The sequence below is a fragment of the Rhineura floridana genome, chromosome 4, assembly GCF_030035675.1.
Source record: "Rhineura floridana isolate rRhiFlo1 chromosome 4, rRhiFlo1.hap2, whole genome shotgun sequence".
In the NCBI taxonomy this organism is placed as follows: domain Eukaryota; kingdom Metazoa; phylum Chordata; class Lepidosauria; order Squamata; family Rhineuridae; genus Rhineura; species Rhineura floridana.
In genome coordinates, this window is record NC_084483.1 from 9,381,897 (window position 1) to 9,397,181 (window position 15,285).

General features: G+C 43.1%; 1 protein-coding gene across 1 annotated transcript in view; it reads left to right on the forward strand.

Annotated features, from left to right (window-relative positions):
* The first annotated feature begins 1,483 nt into the window (after positions 1 to 1,483).
* FOXO1 (forkhead box O1) overlaps positions 1,484 to 15,285 on the forward strand; it is a 66,024-nt gene continuing 52,222 nt past the window's right edge. The window contains exon 1 of the mRNA XM_061622403.1: positions 1,484 to 2,311. Within this exon, the coding sequence (XP_061478387.1) occupies positions 1,754 to 2,311 (558 nt within the window). The 5' untranslated portion in view covers positions 1,484 to 1,753. The remainder of the gene's footprint in view (positions 2,312 to 15,285) is intronic.

Here is a 15,285-nt window from a genome sequence, read left to right on the forward strand (position 1 = left end):
TTTGGAATAGTGGTAACGTGCATCAGTGTAAATAATGCCAGCCTAAGTTACACTGCTTTCCTATAGTTAGAACTCTGCCAGTGTTAAATCTCTTAGGGCCAACCTAAGGATTGCCTCCTCCCATATATACCAGCCCTTTCTTTAAGATTATCATCAGAGGCCTTTCTCCTGCTGCATCCACCAAATGAGGTAAGGTGGGTTGTTACTATAAAGGGGGCCTTTTCAGTGGTGGTACCTCAGTTATGAAATACCATCCCTAGAGAGGCTTGTCTGGCACCTACATGGGGGGGGGTGGCCCCTTTTTATTTCTCCAGTGTTTTGAGATACATGTTTTTCGTGTGCTTTAGATCTTTTTAAAGATGTATCACTGAACACCAAACTCAGGATCATTCAGACCATGGTATTCCCGATCTCTATGCATGGATGTGAAAGTTGGACAGTGAAAAAGTGGATAAGAGAAAAATCAACTCATTTGAAATGTGGTGTTGGAGGAGAGCTTTGAGCATACCATGGACTGTGAAAAAGACAAATAATTGAGTGTTAGAAGAAATTAAACTAGAACTATCATTAGAAGCTAAAATGATGAAACTTTGGACACATCATGAGAAGACATGATTCACTAGAAAAGACAATAATGCTGGGGAAAACAGAAGGAAGTAGAAAAAGAGGAAGACCAAACAAGAGATGGATTGATTCCATAAAGGAAGCCACAGACCTGAACTTACAAGATCTGAACAGTGTGGTTCGTGACAGATGCTCTTGGAGGTCACTGATTCATAGGGTCCCCATAAGTCATACTCGACTTGAAGGCATATAACAAGCTGATACTTTTTAATATGTTTTGATGGTATTTGATTATATATTTGTCTTTGTGTCCTAGTTTTAGTAAACCACCATGGGGACTGACGATGGGAGGTATAAAAATGACATAAATATAAAGAAAGCTATAAATACAACTAACTCTGAAGAACTGAAGTTTGGTAATCCGGCAGACCCCACCCTGGGGCAACTCCTCATTATCAGATTCGAATGCTCACATTCGCGCTTTCCGCTACACCCTCTACCCTCACATCCTGCCTGCCAAAATCTTGCTCGCCTCCGTTGCCACAACCACATCCTAACTCCGCTGGCTCTCTCACACCTACGTGAATGCACACGTGTACTCCTCCTCGCGGAAGGCTTCCCGGAGCCCTAAAACGAGGGCCCCTCGGGGGTAGAAAGAAATCCCTCTCGAAACGCATGAAGAGATGAGGGGAAGGTGTGCTTGTCCCTGAATGGCCTCAAGGGCCCGGGAAGTCTCGTTTTCGTCCCCCAGTTGCAGGGGAGTCTCTTTCCCTCGCTTCCCACGGTGGAGGAGAAAGAAGGAAAGCAAGAGGGCCCGACGGCGGGCGACCCTTCCCGCTCGACGCGCCTGCCTGCCTGAAGCCAGACCCCGCCTCAGAGGAGCGCCTCGAGAGGCGTTTCGGGACGTCCATTGGGCGGCCCGCCGAACTCGTCGCTCATCCCCAGGCAAAAGGGGCGGCTCTGGAGGGAGTCGCCTACCAGGCAACCGAGCGGAGGAGCTTGTTGTGTCAGCGCCCGTCAGCCTGCCAGTCAGCGAGAGAGGGAGGAAGCGGGACCGCAGCTTCTCCGGTTGGCCTCCCTCGGTGCTGAAGAAGAGGCCGCTGCCAAGCGAAGGGAGCCGCCACACACGCAGCCGTCCGCCTCGCCCCTTCTCCGCGGCTCCTGCTGCTGCTTTGTCGGCTTCGCAGCCATGGCCGAGGCGCCTCAGCCGGTGGAGACCGACCCAGACTTCCAGCCGCTCCCCCGCCCCCGCTCCTGCACTTGGCCGCTGCCGCGTCCGGAGCTCGCCCCGTCCAGCCCGGGACAGACGCCGACTCCGGCCAGGGCCGCATCCCCTTCTCGCTGCGGGCGCGTCGGGGCCCTCTGCGCCTCCTCGCCCGGCGGCGACCTGCTCAGCTTGCTGGAGGCTGGCGGAGGCGAGGGCTTTGAGGCGGGCGCGGGCGGTTCCGCCGCAGGAACGGGAGAGCTCGGGGCTCCGGGCGGCTGCCTCTGCGGCGACTTCCCGTGCCTCCAACACCCCCAGCAACAACAAGCGGGGCCCGCCTTGGCTTCCGTGGCGGGGCCCCGCAAAAGCAGCTCGTCCCGCCGCAACGCCTGGGGCAACTTGTCCTACGCGGACCTCATCACCAAGGCCATCGAGAGCGCCCCCGAGAAGCGGCTCACCCTCTCCCAGATCTACGAGTGGATGGTCAAGAGCGTGCCCTACTTCAAGGACAAGGGGGACAGCAACAGCTCCGCCGGGTGGAAGGTCAGCAGACGGGGCTGGGTGGGTTTTTGCACTCGCAACGGCTTGTAAAAAGTTAGCAAAGTTTGCTTTGGCATGTAGGGAAAGTGGAAGGACGCAAGTTCTGCCTCCCTCGCAACGACTTGCCTTGATAGGGTAAGGGGGATAGAGGTGGAAAGCACAAAACAGCCGTCGATTCCCCCCTCCAGCACACACTCGCCCTAGTAAATCTGCACATGCAGTGGGGTATTGCCGGCTTGTCCGCCTGCATTGCCTTTTCCTTTGCGTGGTTTGTATACTGGCGCTAGGGCATGCCTAGCGGTGTGTGTGGGGGGGTGATGTGGGGTTTGTTTGCCCGTGTTTTCGGTCTGCTTGACATCTTCTCACCCACATGATCACGACCAAGACTGTTAAGCACTTAGTATATTTGAGCGGGGGGGGGCTGGTCCCCAGATAATTTTGTGCCTTCCTGCCTTTGTCAAAGATGTTCGAGCGGGATGTGTAACTCGGTGAACAGCTGGCTTCTAGTACTAGCTGTGTCATTTCCTCCGGCAGATTGGAGAGGCCCTTAAAAGTTACGGTGAATCGGTCCTGCAGAGCGTAGAGCCGGGGAGCCTCTGGGGCAGCTCAAGAGGAGTTAGTTTCTTGCTTTGTTTTCCGCTAAGGCTTGGATGGTGAATTCAATGTGTGATGTATGATATATATTGCGTGATATATATTGCTCCCACATAGGGATGGAAAGTTCTGTCAATTTCGTTTCTCCCCCTATCTCATTTTTGCAATCCTAAATTTAAGTTCTCCACATCCCTGAAGAAATTTGCAATTTCTTTTTTTAAACAACTCATGAAAATTCTTAAGAATTTATCCTAATAAGCAATTTTTGTGTGCAGTTTTGACTAATGTGCATACTTTTGCAAGCAATTTTTGCATTCTTATATGCTATTTTCACTAGTATATTCATTTTTATGCACACTTGTCCCTAATATATGCATTTTTGTAAACATTGGCTGGAGAACTGCCTTACAAAATTTGGATAAGTGTGAATTTTGAAGTGGCAGTGTTCAGTTCTCACATTGTGTTGAAAAGTGCAGATTTGATTGATTTGGCTTTATATACAAACAAAATTGAATTTCTTCCGCATCCCTACATGCCACATAATCCAGTACCAAGAGAGATGCCTGCCTTCCTTTCCTTGTCAACTACTGCATGTTAAATTCTACATAAGCTAGCTTTGAGAGAATATGCAATTGTAGAAACAAATACAACAACTCTTCTCTCTCAAAAATATAAACGTTCTCTTACTAAGGAAATAGTTCCAATCACACCTGTTTACTAATAACATATATTTGTCTTGAAACCCCTTGGTATAAAGTAGGGAATAAAATGTTGAAAGATGTTGATTTATTTTGTGGCTGGATAGCTTCTGTTGGGGCCTGAATTATTCATTGGCTAGTGAGGGATCTAGTATACTGTGGGTATTGCCTGCAGTCTTTCCCAGGAAAAAAATAATTTTGGACAGAGCACAGGTAGTTAACTGGTTTTCTCTGGTATTATTGGCAAATAGGAAAAACTAAATTATTAATATATTGAACAAAATTACTGTGGATTGGCAATAGATCCTCCGATAATTGTAAATAAAACTAAAAAAGGGCATCCAGCTGACCCAATATGCTATCGGGAAGAACTGGCAATCCCTGGGTCAAGCATTGTTGTTGGGATGTGTTGTGTGATCCTTTCACTTCCCAATCCCAGAAGAGAAACAGGAATGTGGATGAACTGCATCATGGGCAATAAGTTTTGGTAGCATTCCATTTGGAAAAGGGAAATGAGGTATTGGTCGTTCCATCCGCCCCACTCTTTTTAGGAAAAAAAAAAGTTGCTGGTGAGGGTACTGTTTACATGGACCCCATTCAAAAAATATTGTTTAGGTTAGTGCCGTGATTGTTTAGCAGTGTGTTAGCTAAACTTTGGAAATTAAGCTTCCATCTTAGGATAAACTAACTGCATGTCATATAATTCTTTGTTGAGCTGCTGGTTGGACTGAAACTCCAGCAGCTGAGCTTAGAAATACATTAAGTCCTGCCAATATTTCCTTTTTCATTAAGGGGGAATAGGGAAGCCCACTCCTCCAAGCCCATGAGCACTTTGAAAGAGTTCATAGGCAGACGAGCCAGTATGGTGTAGTGGGTAGAGTGTTTGACTAGGACCTGGGAGGCCAACGTTCAAATCTCCACTTGGCTGTGAAGCTTGCTGGGTGACCTTGGGCCAGTCACAGTCTCTCAGCCTAACCTACCTCACAGGGTTGTTATGAGGATAAAACGGAGAGGGAAGAGAACCATGTATACCAGCTTTTGCTCCCTGGAGGAAAGGTGGGATAAAGTAATTATAAAAACTAATAAATTCATAAAGTTCAGTGTTACATATGTAAACTTCATATATCGACACTAACACTAATTTTTGTGTGTGCAGATCCCTGAATTTAATTACTTTAATTTACTTTATATGATCACAGTTTATGTCATTAAAACAGGATTAACTGTAATCCATAGCAATGTTGTACATATTGATAAGTGCTAAAATAGGAAAGGTCAATGTTTTTAACTGATACTAATGAGTTTTTCCCAAGTGGAAAAAAACAGTTTTTACTGGGTTAGGATAAAACAAGTGTTTACCCAGGTAAATATTATGCCATATGGTAAAGCTGAGCAAGGCTTTTGCTGCTGATGGCTACATCTAATTAGGCACAAGTAATTGTCACAAACTTTAATGATGCCAAACTAAACCTGGATTTCGACACATTCCACAAAATTTGCATCCTGCAGTTTTAATCCTTGTTGTGAAACCTGCCTTTGACAAATCATGATAGTATACTGGTTTTTAAATAATGATAAATTCAGAAAAAGAAAAACAGAATTGTTGCTTCCCTTGAACATTTCTGCACCAATGAGAGCTTTAAATGTCTATTTTTATTGAAAGATGGGAGTCTTAGGAGGCAGGGAACCTTTACTAGTCTGATACATAAATAGTTTGTGGTTTTCATAGTGCACACTTGTTATATGGATAAATCGGGCTCCTGCTGATTTTGTAAAGTAGCCCACTGGGATGAAGTAGTAGGTCACATGACCTCTGCTTGATGTTAGTCTCTAAAGCATTGGTAGTGTATGCATTGGGATGATCATAAACAGCAAACGTTACATTCTGAGACACTTTCAGCAGAGTACAAATTTTCTTAGTTTATTATAGGTTTTACTTTGCATGCAGCTATGCATGAGACCTGAAGTATTCACTGAGATGGTTACGTCTTAATAAACTAGAGTAGAATCTTGCATGGTTTTTTACTAGTTATATGATTTTTTTAAATGAATGCGCAGTACTATCTCTTCACCAGTTGCATGTAGTTTTATTGTATCATCTGTAGTGTCATCAGTTGAATTTTTCTGATTCTAGTTGGCTATTTTTCAACAGCTTTCAGTTTGATGGTGGGTGCCCTCATAGCCATCTGTGTAGTATGCCTGCAGCAGGCACTGACCCATACCTCATGTGAACTTTTTCAGGAAGTTAACATTTTAAATTTGCTTTTAGACTTTTGCTAAGCAGTTTTCCCATGCTTATTTTAATGATTCTGTATCCTTTAGGATTAAACTATACCATTATTAAGGGAGGTGGAGGAAGGAACATTAAGATACATTTGGTAATGTATCTTGTGGCACCTTTCAAAACTAATAGATGTCATAAACTTTTGTGGGCTAGAGTCCATTTCATCAGATGATGTTTATACTACAGTATTTTTGTTCATCTTTAGTGGTGCCATAAAACTTAGCCTGTTGCAGCAGAAACAACAAACAAGTCTATCCTTCCACAATTTGTCCCAATGAGAACTCTCTCCATATACTCACAGATTATTCATGAAATACCTACATCGACTGAATCTTGTAATGTACTGTTAAGGAAGTACAGTGATCAGTGTGTTTAAATGAATTGAACAAACTGTGTGTAAAATCTGCATAGTTCTTGTGGAGATTTCACTTTCTAAATCTAGTCCGAGATCATATTTTATTGTGAATTCTGGACAGGAATTGGAGAACATTTGTTTTTGATTTAGAATGCCATGCAACCCAGTTTTTCAGAGCCCTCTGATTTCAATTTTTCTAGCCAAATCCCAGTGTTTGCTTTTGGAAAAACTTGCTTGCCACAATAGAAACACCTGTGAGGACAGGATTTGGGTCCTGGTCAGTGTTTTAGCTGTACAGCACTCGCTTAGTATACATAAGGTACAGGTGCAAATGCAGATTTCAGTGTAACTCGGGGCATGTGTTTTACCATTTGTGGAAAACATTCTCCATTTCTAGTGGCATTCATGTGAATGCTGATTAAGTAAATTGTAATCTAGTTTTTCGTGTTCTCTGGACTGAAAAAATGAGGTAGGATTATAACTGGTTGTCTAAATAGGAATATCAATATATGAATGCAGGTTTTAGGTATTTCATTTTTTTTTCTCCAAGGGAGGTTGTGCAATAACATCACAGTTATGAGGGATCCTGACATCATCCTTAAGGAATTGGTTCTGTAGCCCAGATATTTCCATTTTCTCAGTGCTCATAGTGTCACTGGGGACAATATGATTCTCTCCCCACCCCCAACATTAGAGGCTGAGTTCTCTTCTCCTGTGTCTCTTAAGCACATAAACGTTTTTTCTCTCTTTTTAAAAAGGGGCTAAACACCAGGAAAGCTACCCCACTTCATTGCCACTACTCCAAAAAAAGGGAAAAGAAAATGTGATTTGCTGTAGTCTTAGAAGACTATGGCCCTTCTACATGGCTAGAATACATGCCTCTTGATTTGATTTTTTTTTTAAGCAGGCATGTGGTCATCCCCCCTGAAGCAATGATGCCCTAGGAGTCCAAAGATGTGGTTGGCAGGTGCTAGCCATAAATTTTAACTGTGGCCACCTGTCCCTGGTTGCCCAACAATGTGAGAGCCCTCTTCCCTTCTCCGAGTTCAACATACACTGCAAAGAACTTAGAATGGAGGAAGAGTCTCTCACTTTATGCTGAGTAGGAGACACAGACCCTGCTTGTCTCAAGTATTCTGACATATTATTTTCATTTATTTATTAGGTTTTATGGAGAACATGTTGAAAGGGAGGAGTCAGTCTCGCACCTCGCTTCAGGCTTTAGAGACACCTCAAAGCACTGAGAATCTTTCAGTGCTTCCAGGTGTCTTTAAATCCCAGTGTGAAGTGAGCAATGAATCTTCCCTCATTTTAGTTTTCTGCATGTGCCAGAGGCATATTCGTAAGAAAGTACTCTGCTGCTAATTTCTTTGTCTGCAGACCGGATTTCCTGGTTACTTTTGATGCTTTGATGCTATCTCTTAATTAGAGTGGAAGAACTGACAGCTGCTCATAGGAAACAAGGACTTGGCAGTGATTTGACAGCATTGTGTCTATCTCCTGCCCCACAAAAAGTAGAATCAAAGCAAGAAGTTTATACTCCTTCAGATGGTCACTTTGTTGGGAAATCATCATCATGATCATTTCTTTAAAAATGGCTATGCAAACTCTTCTTGCACTAGGAAGGGAAAAATAAACTGTCCAACATTATTCCTATATTGAAGATGAGGGTTAGACTTGGAGATATTGGGTTGTATTCAGTCTAGTGCTAAAGCAACGTGCAAGGATTTTTCCTTGCACAATGAAAGGTTATCCCTCTTTCCTCCCCCCCCACCCCAAATCTGTTTTGGATTTCCCCCTAAACCTCCAAAGCATATTTGGGGTTGGCATGGGGGGAGGAGGGGGGAAGTCCTGTTGTGCAAGTGGAAGTTGTTCTGCTCATGCAGTTGTTTTGTTGAATAACATCTATTGTACCCACGTTGTGGGTTGGGCATACTTCATTGTTATCTCCATATTTCAGGCTTGGCCAAGAGGAAGGGGTGCTGAGAGATAGTTGTTTACAACAAGCCTGTACTATAGTCCAATACAGTTGGTATCCTCATATGTAATGGAATATGGGGATTAGAGATGCCTTCTATTATGATCCCTATATTTCAGGCCCAGTGTGTGGTGGGGGGTCCTATGTAACATCTTGTTAATAAAGGTTTTAAGAACTGTTACCTACTTGATTTATATTGGTGAAATACAGCTATACAGTGCATATGTGTTATTAAAAGTAGTGGACAGCATGGAGGGGCTGCACTACCCTCTTGATCTGCCTCCAGCTGAGATGCTGCTGCATACTAGGATGGGGAGGGGTCAAGGCGGTGGTGAGGTTGGCATGGTGCAAGGACACCAGCAGGAGCACCAGACTGACTCCTAGCACATTTGCCTCACTCCAATCTTGTCACTGCATTGCTCCTCCCCCTCTTCATCCTGGTATGTAGCAGTGACCCAGCCAGAGAAAGATCAAGCAAGTGGTGCAGCGCCACCACAACTTCTGTTGCTGGTTGTTAAGATGCAGATATAGACAGAGCAGTTGCATAATAGGATACGTCAGGTGAACTCATTTTGCTAAGTGTTCATTGCATAGTCACATTAAAAATGGGCAAAAAGTAGAAGATACCCCCTTCAAATCACACCACAGGTTGTGCCAAAGGTATATCTAGCTAAACTACAATCTCCATTGCCCCTACAAGTTCCCCCTATGTATCCCTTGCAAGCCAAATGTCAGTTGAATGCCAGTGCATTGTACTCTGTTTACTTGTGTGGAGCAGTGGCGTACCTAGCATATTTGACACCCGGAGTGGATCATTTTTTAACACCCCCCTCCTCTATATGACAAAATTATTTTCAGTAATAATCATGAAATGAAACGAATAGTAATATTGGCCAGAAAAGACACGCTACTTCGTATATATAATCATGCCAGTAAGTAAGTAAGTAAGTAAATAAATAAACAAATAAATAAATATTACAGTACAAAAAAGGAAAAAAGTAATGGATTAACACTTTTTAATTACATTGATGTATTTTTTGAAAAAAGGGGGAAACGTATACCTACATATTGGTCTGTCGCAGTAATGAATAATAACATTACAGTTTGTTTTTGAGCTTTAACTTCTGCAAATTTGTCAATGACTGTCAGAATTGATCTGTGCATATTCATGTTCAATAGACATACGTGCATGCACGCACACATACATTTCCTGTGTGTATGTTCTCTTCAGAGCTTTGAGAACTGGATGAGAGTCATGTTTCATATTTTAAACAACTTTTAAGTAGCAGCCATTTATCTGTAACTGTGCATAGCACTTATGCAGTCCTATGCAGTTGTGAACAAGAAACTGTGAGCAGGACTAACAACTTTGAAATCACTTCAAATTCCTGAATGGAGTTAAAGTTGCTAAGTATCAAAGTAAGCATTTCTCTCTCTCTCTCTCTCTTTGGAAAAAACCCCCTTCCATGTGGATCTTGTATATTTGATCCACAGCTTTGATCTACTTGGAAACCAGGTGGGAGGGGAGGAGCATACAACTAAAAATGTAGTTTTCAGTTATATGGTTTTCAGGGATAAGTCCTTTGACTCATTAAAGGCACTTTCTAACCTCAGTAGTTTTGCATGCTTTTCCTTGAGAATTGTGACATAAGCTAGGTCAGTAGTTAAAAGCAAGAGAAAATGGAGAAACAAAACTTGGAAAAGGGAGAAGAAAAAATAGAAGACAGAGCAAGAAATAGAGAGGAAAAAATAAAAAAAACTTCTGAAAGAAAGAAAGGAAACAAGAAGAGTATGTGTTTTAAAAAGAGCACAGCTGACAAAAGCCCAAAGGGGAACTAATTCAAACAAAGTCTGCTTTTCCCATGACTAGTTTTTGTGGGGCACAGCCTGGCTGCGAGGGGGCTTCAGAAGCGCTGCTGCATAGGAGCGGACATCTCCCAGAGAGACGGTGCCACATGATGTCTGATGCCATCGCACACACAGATACATACACACACACCCTGTGTCTCAGAGACACAGATGCGTTGATGGCACAGTTGCAATTTGCAAATTAGTCGCAAAATTACAGGGTTCCGCAAGGGCTGACTACCCCCCCTCCCTCAGTCCCGGGGAGCTCTTTTTCCTCCCTCCGTATAACACACAAGTCTTTCTGATGTCCTACTTAGAATCATTTTATGTCTAAAGCTACTAACCAGCCATTACATACACACACACACACAAAAACCCTCCCACTGTAGAAGCACTCCCCTATCCCAACTGGACATTGCCTTTGCTTTCAGTTAATTTTCCCCCCTCTCGTGGATGTGAAGGCCACTGATTACTAGACAGTCGGGATGGTAACCTACCCACCACCTTCCAACAGGAGGTTGGTTTTTTGTTTGTTTTGAGAGGGATGGGCTTTAACTCCAAATGATGAAGCCCAACTTGGGCTGGAAGAGGGACTTGCGTGCTCGACAATGCCTCAGTACCATCGTTGGGCACAGAACCAGTTTGATATCTGAAGGGGAGATTCAATTTGAAGAAGGGGAAAGCCAAGAGAGAGAAATGGAAAATAAAACGTAAATCCACATGGAAGCAGAAGTATTGCAGCTCACACACACACCATCGCCCCTACCAATCCTTTAATTCGGTTTTCTCCGCTGCCTCTCTCAACCGGAGGGAGGCATTAAAAGCTCCACCAGTCTCAGCTGTGGCAAGAACCAGAATATCTCCCTGCATTAGTGCTTATTCACAGTCTGATTCAGTGATGAAACTGACTAGACTTCCAGAGAAACTGACAAGGCTGCAAGATTGTGGAAGCAGGGAATTGCTGGGATGGGGGCTTGGATTTCCTAGAAGATGCATTACCTTTCCAAAAGGGAAAAAAGAGACTGAGCTATGTATCGATTGATCGGCTCCCACTCTGCTTTGTATTCTACCGGCTGAAAAGTGGTGAAAAGTGTCCTTTAGACAGGTCAGCACTTCCTCCCGGGCAGTTCTGACAGCTACCTGTCACAGGGAGGAAAGCCCTTACAGACAATGCACCCCCTTATTGCCTGCACCCGGGGTGGACTGCTCCCACCGCTCCGCCCTTGGTACACCACCGGTGTGGAGATAAGTTGTGCTCTTGCTGCTCTTGGAGAGACTGATGGAGATGTCAAATCAAAGCCGAAAGAGGAGGACCTATTTACCCTACTCTTTCTATCTTTATGCCCAGAGGACTTGGGAAAGTGAGGTTGTATTTATACCCATCATGCCTAAGATCACAGATATGAAGCAAATCTCTATGAGGAAAAATGATAACATTTGGGGCTTTTTTAATTTAGAAAAGAGGCAAGTAAGAGGAGACATGATAAAAGTAGATGAAATTATGCAGAGTGTGGAGAAAGTGGATAGAGAAGTTTTACTCCCTCTTTCATAATACTAGAACCCTAATTCTAGTACTAGAATTTGCTCCCACAAGAGGTATTGACAACCACCAACATGTATGGCTTGAAAAGAAGATTGAACAAATTCATGGACAATAAGGCTATCAGTGGCTACTAGTCACAACGGCTGTGTTCTGTTTCCACTGTCAGAGGCAGTATGCTTCTGAATACCAGTTGTTGGGAATCATAAGCAAGGAAAGTGCTGTTACTCTCAAGTTTTTTGTGGGTCTCCCTTGGGCATCTGTTTGGCCACTGTGAGAACAGGATGCAGGACTTAATGGGTTTTTGACCTGATCCAGCAAGGCTTTCACCTTATTATTATGCTCCCATGTGGTTGCTGTCAGAGGCAAGTATTATTAATCAATAAATCAATTACATCTATATCCCACCCTTCCTCCCAGAAGAAGCCCAGGGCAGCAAACAAGCAACTAAACACTAAAAATGTATATAATACATCTTAAATAGCATCTTAAAAACAAAACACCTTTAACAACATATTTAAAAAAAAATGTAAAAACATCTTTAAAAACAATTCTAACATAGATGCATACTGGGATAAGATCTCTACTTAAAAGGCTTGTTGAAAGAGGAAGGTCTTCAGGAGGAGCTGGGAAGACAACAGATATGATGCCTGTGTAATATTTAAAGGGAGGGAATTCCAATGGATAGGTGCCACAACTCTAAAGGATCTCCTGATGAGATGGTACATTTGCAGGAGGCCCTTTCCTGCGGAACGTAGTGATCAACTCAGTATATAAGGGGTAAGAATATATTTCAGGTATGCAGGTCCCTTAACCAACACCTTAAACTTAGCCCATCAGCTAATGGACTACAAATGAAATTACTGACAATCAAGGCCATCCAAAATTTTGGGATATCTGGCTACCCACATTGAGGTGGGATGTTTATAGTATGGGGTCTAGCATAACAATAGTGCTAAGGAAAAAGATACTATTTTTGTTGTGAAAGTTTTAAGATTTAAGAGCAGAACCCTGATTGATCTAAGGTGGTGTCTGTCATAGGAATGTTGACAGTGAATTGTTTAGTCCTGAATAAGCCTCTGTGCAGAAGAAATTCTAGGGTGTGAATGTGATTTAGTATAATGAATCAAAGCTGATATGCATGCGTTCTCAACCAGAGAGACTTCTGAAAGAAGAGAGCATAGTACTTGATATGTTCAGAGAGTCTTAGTCATTAACTAACAAGCGTTTTTTTTAAAACCTTTAAGCGGATGGGATATTTGAGGCTTTGTCTGAAAGATTAGGAAGAATAAATCGGCCTTGCAGGCTAATGACTTTGGTTGGTTATTTGCAATTTTTTTTAACTAGTCTCATGGGGATTGGCAAAGGAGAAACAGAGAGGTTTGCCCCTCCTCCAGCTGCCCACTGTGTTTCTGTGCAGGGTGCACAGGACTGAGCTTCCCCTCCACTAGCAGCCTGCTTGATTTCTATAGTATGAATGTGTGCTGTGGAAAGATAGACTACTCTGTCTGTCTTTCCACCAGCCCACTCATTCACCTACATCAAGAGCAGGGAACCTTTTTCAGCCCGTGGGCCACATTCCCTTCTGGGCAGCCTTCCGAGGGCCACATGCAAGTGGTGGGCAGGACCAGACATAAAGGTAGGTGGACCAATGAATGTAAATTTTAGCATTGAACAGTAGGCTAGTCTGTATACACACTCTCAAACCCCTCTCTATCCTCCTTCTAGGCAAGGAAGAGGCATTATCAGGGTTCAAGGGCATATTCCACACTGGGGGTGTGAATTAGGGCCATTGAAGAGTGTGGCTAGAAGGGAGAGGGCGTAGCCTGGGAAGAGTAGCAAGGGCCAGACAGAGAAGCCTGGAGGGCCACATTTGGCCCATGGGCCTGAGGTTTCTCACCCCTGGCCTACATGGAATTACATGCACTTGCCTTCATGATGTTGCCTATGGGTACCAAGCCAGTGCTTGCTTAAGTACAAGGTTGGAGTATGCAATACATTGTTAAATATCCAGCTTCTTTCTAAATATGAAAACCAACTGAAAAGCATAAACGTATTTCTGATTTCAGAAATAGTATTATGTTTCTTCATTTTCATTTAAGTTATATGCCTCTATGATTTAATCATCTTAGACCGCTATCTAAAGCTATTTTACATTATCTTGCCAATATGTGTTTTGGAGGAGGGGGACTCAGAATAATGTAAAAATGATAAAACCCAAGGAAAATTGAATAAATTGAAAATTACACGGTAGAAGAGCACTTGTGACTTTTTTTGGAATAATGCAGGGATCGTGTTTCTTTATAATTTGCTGTCATCTTGAAGGATGAGTCTGATCAGGAGATGCAGTCTTTTTTAGGAAACTGTTCTTTATCTGGAAATCATGATGGAGGGTGTTAATTAGAATGGGGACTCAAATGCAATTTTGACACCTGTCTGCTGTTGCACAACTCAAATAGCTGCAGTGCTAATAGTAGCTTTCATTCTGTGTTATAATGAGGAGAACTGAAGTCAACAACCCAACTGAGGGGCCTTAAATGTGAAATCTTAGTTCAGTATACTCAGCTGGCCTTACAAAATATTTTCTGCTGCTTTCTTTCCAAGATTATCTCCCTTCTCTCCATGTAAGCTAGTTTATACTTTTATCAGTCCAAACTATAGGAAAAATCTTGCATGGTGCTTTCTGCTTCTCTTTATGGTCCTAAATATTCTCGTGACACTAGCTATTCACTGCTATATGTTCTCTTGCGCTACAGCAGATAATTGGGTGGCCTTGAGCTAGTCACTGCCTAATTTACTTTGAAGGGATAGCGTTAGGATGAAATGAGAGAATCCCTTATGTACCCTCCTGAGCATGTTGTAGGAAAGTTTTTGACACATGTGTGACAAATAAGTAACAGTGGTTGATGGGGTGATGAACTGAACCAGGCTTCAGGCAATGATCTAATCAATTCCAGTTGATATGATCTTGTTCTGTATGACATCTTTCTGGTTTTGCCCCTATATATTCTTGCAGAGCTGTTCAGGTAGTTATGCAATACTAATGCAACTGCAAAGGTTAAAAGATAAAGGTGTCCCCACACTTGTAGTGTGAGTCGTTTCCGACTCTTAGGGTGATGTCTTGCGACGTTTACTAGGCAGACCATATATATGGGGTGGGCAGACCATATATATGGCAGACCATATATATGGCAGTTCCGTCCCCAGCCTTTCTTTACCCCCCAGCATATGCCGGGTACTCATTTTACCGACCACGGATGGATGGAAGGCTGAGTGGAGGTTAGCACTACTTTACTTATTTGTATATACATGCATTAATACTAAAGAGGTTATGAACTAGATGAGATAACTAACACCAGCATCCAATAACTGTGTTCAGAGGCAAATTATAACATTATTCACTTTTTATTTTATTCATTTAGTACGCTTACGTTTAGCCTTTCTTCCAACATGGAACTCAAGGTGGCATACATGGGTTTCAGGGATTGACTTCCACCCAGGCACGGACCAGACCCAAAGCTGCTGAGCTTGAGGAAGATAGCTGCATCGTAGCTGCACCTCATTCCATACCCTGATTTCCACCACTACCCATTCCATTGCCTCAGACTCTTCCTCCCACCCCTCCCAACTACTGCTGTAGTGATGCTACAGCATGTGCCCACTGAGCAGTGTAGCAGTTT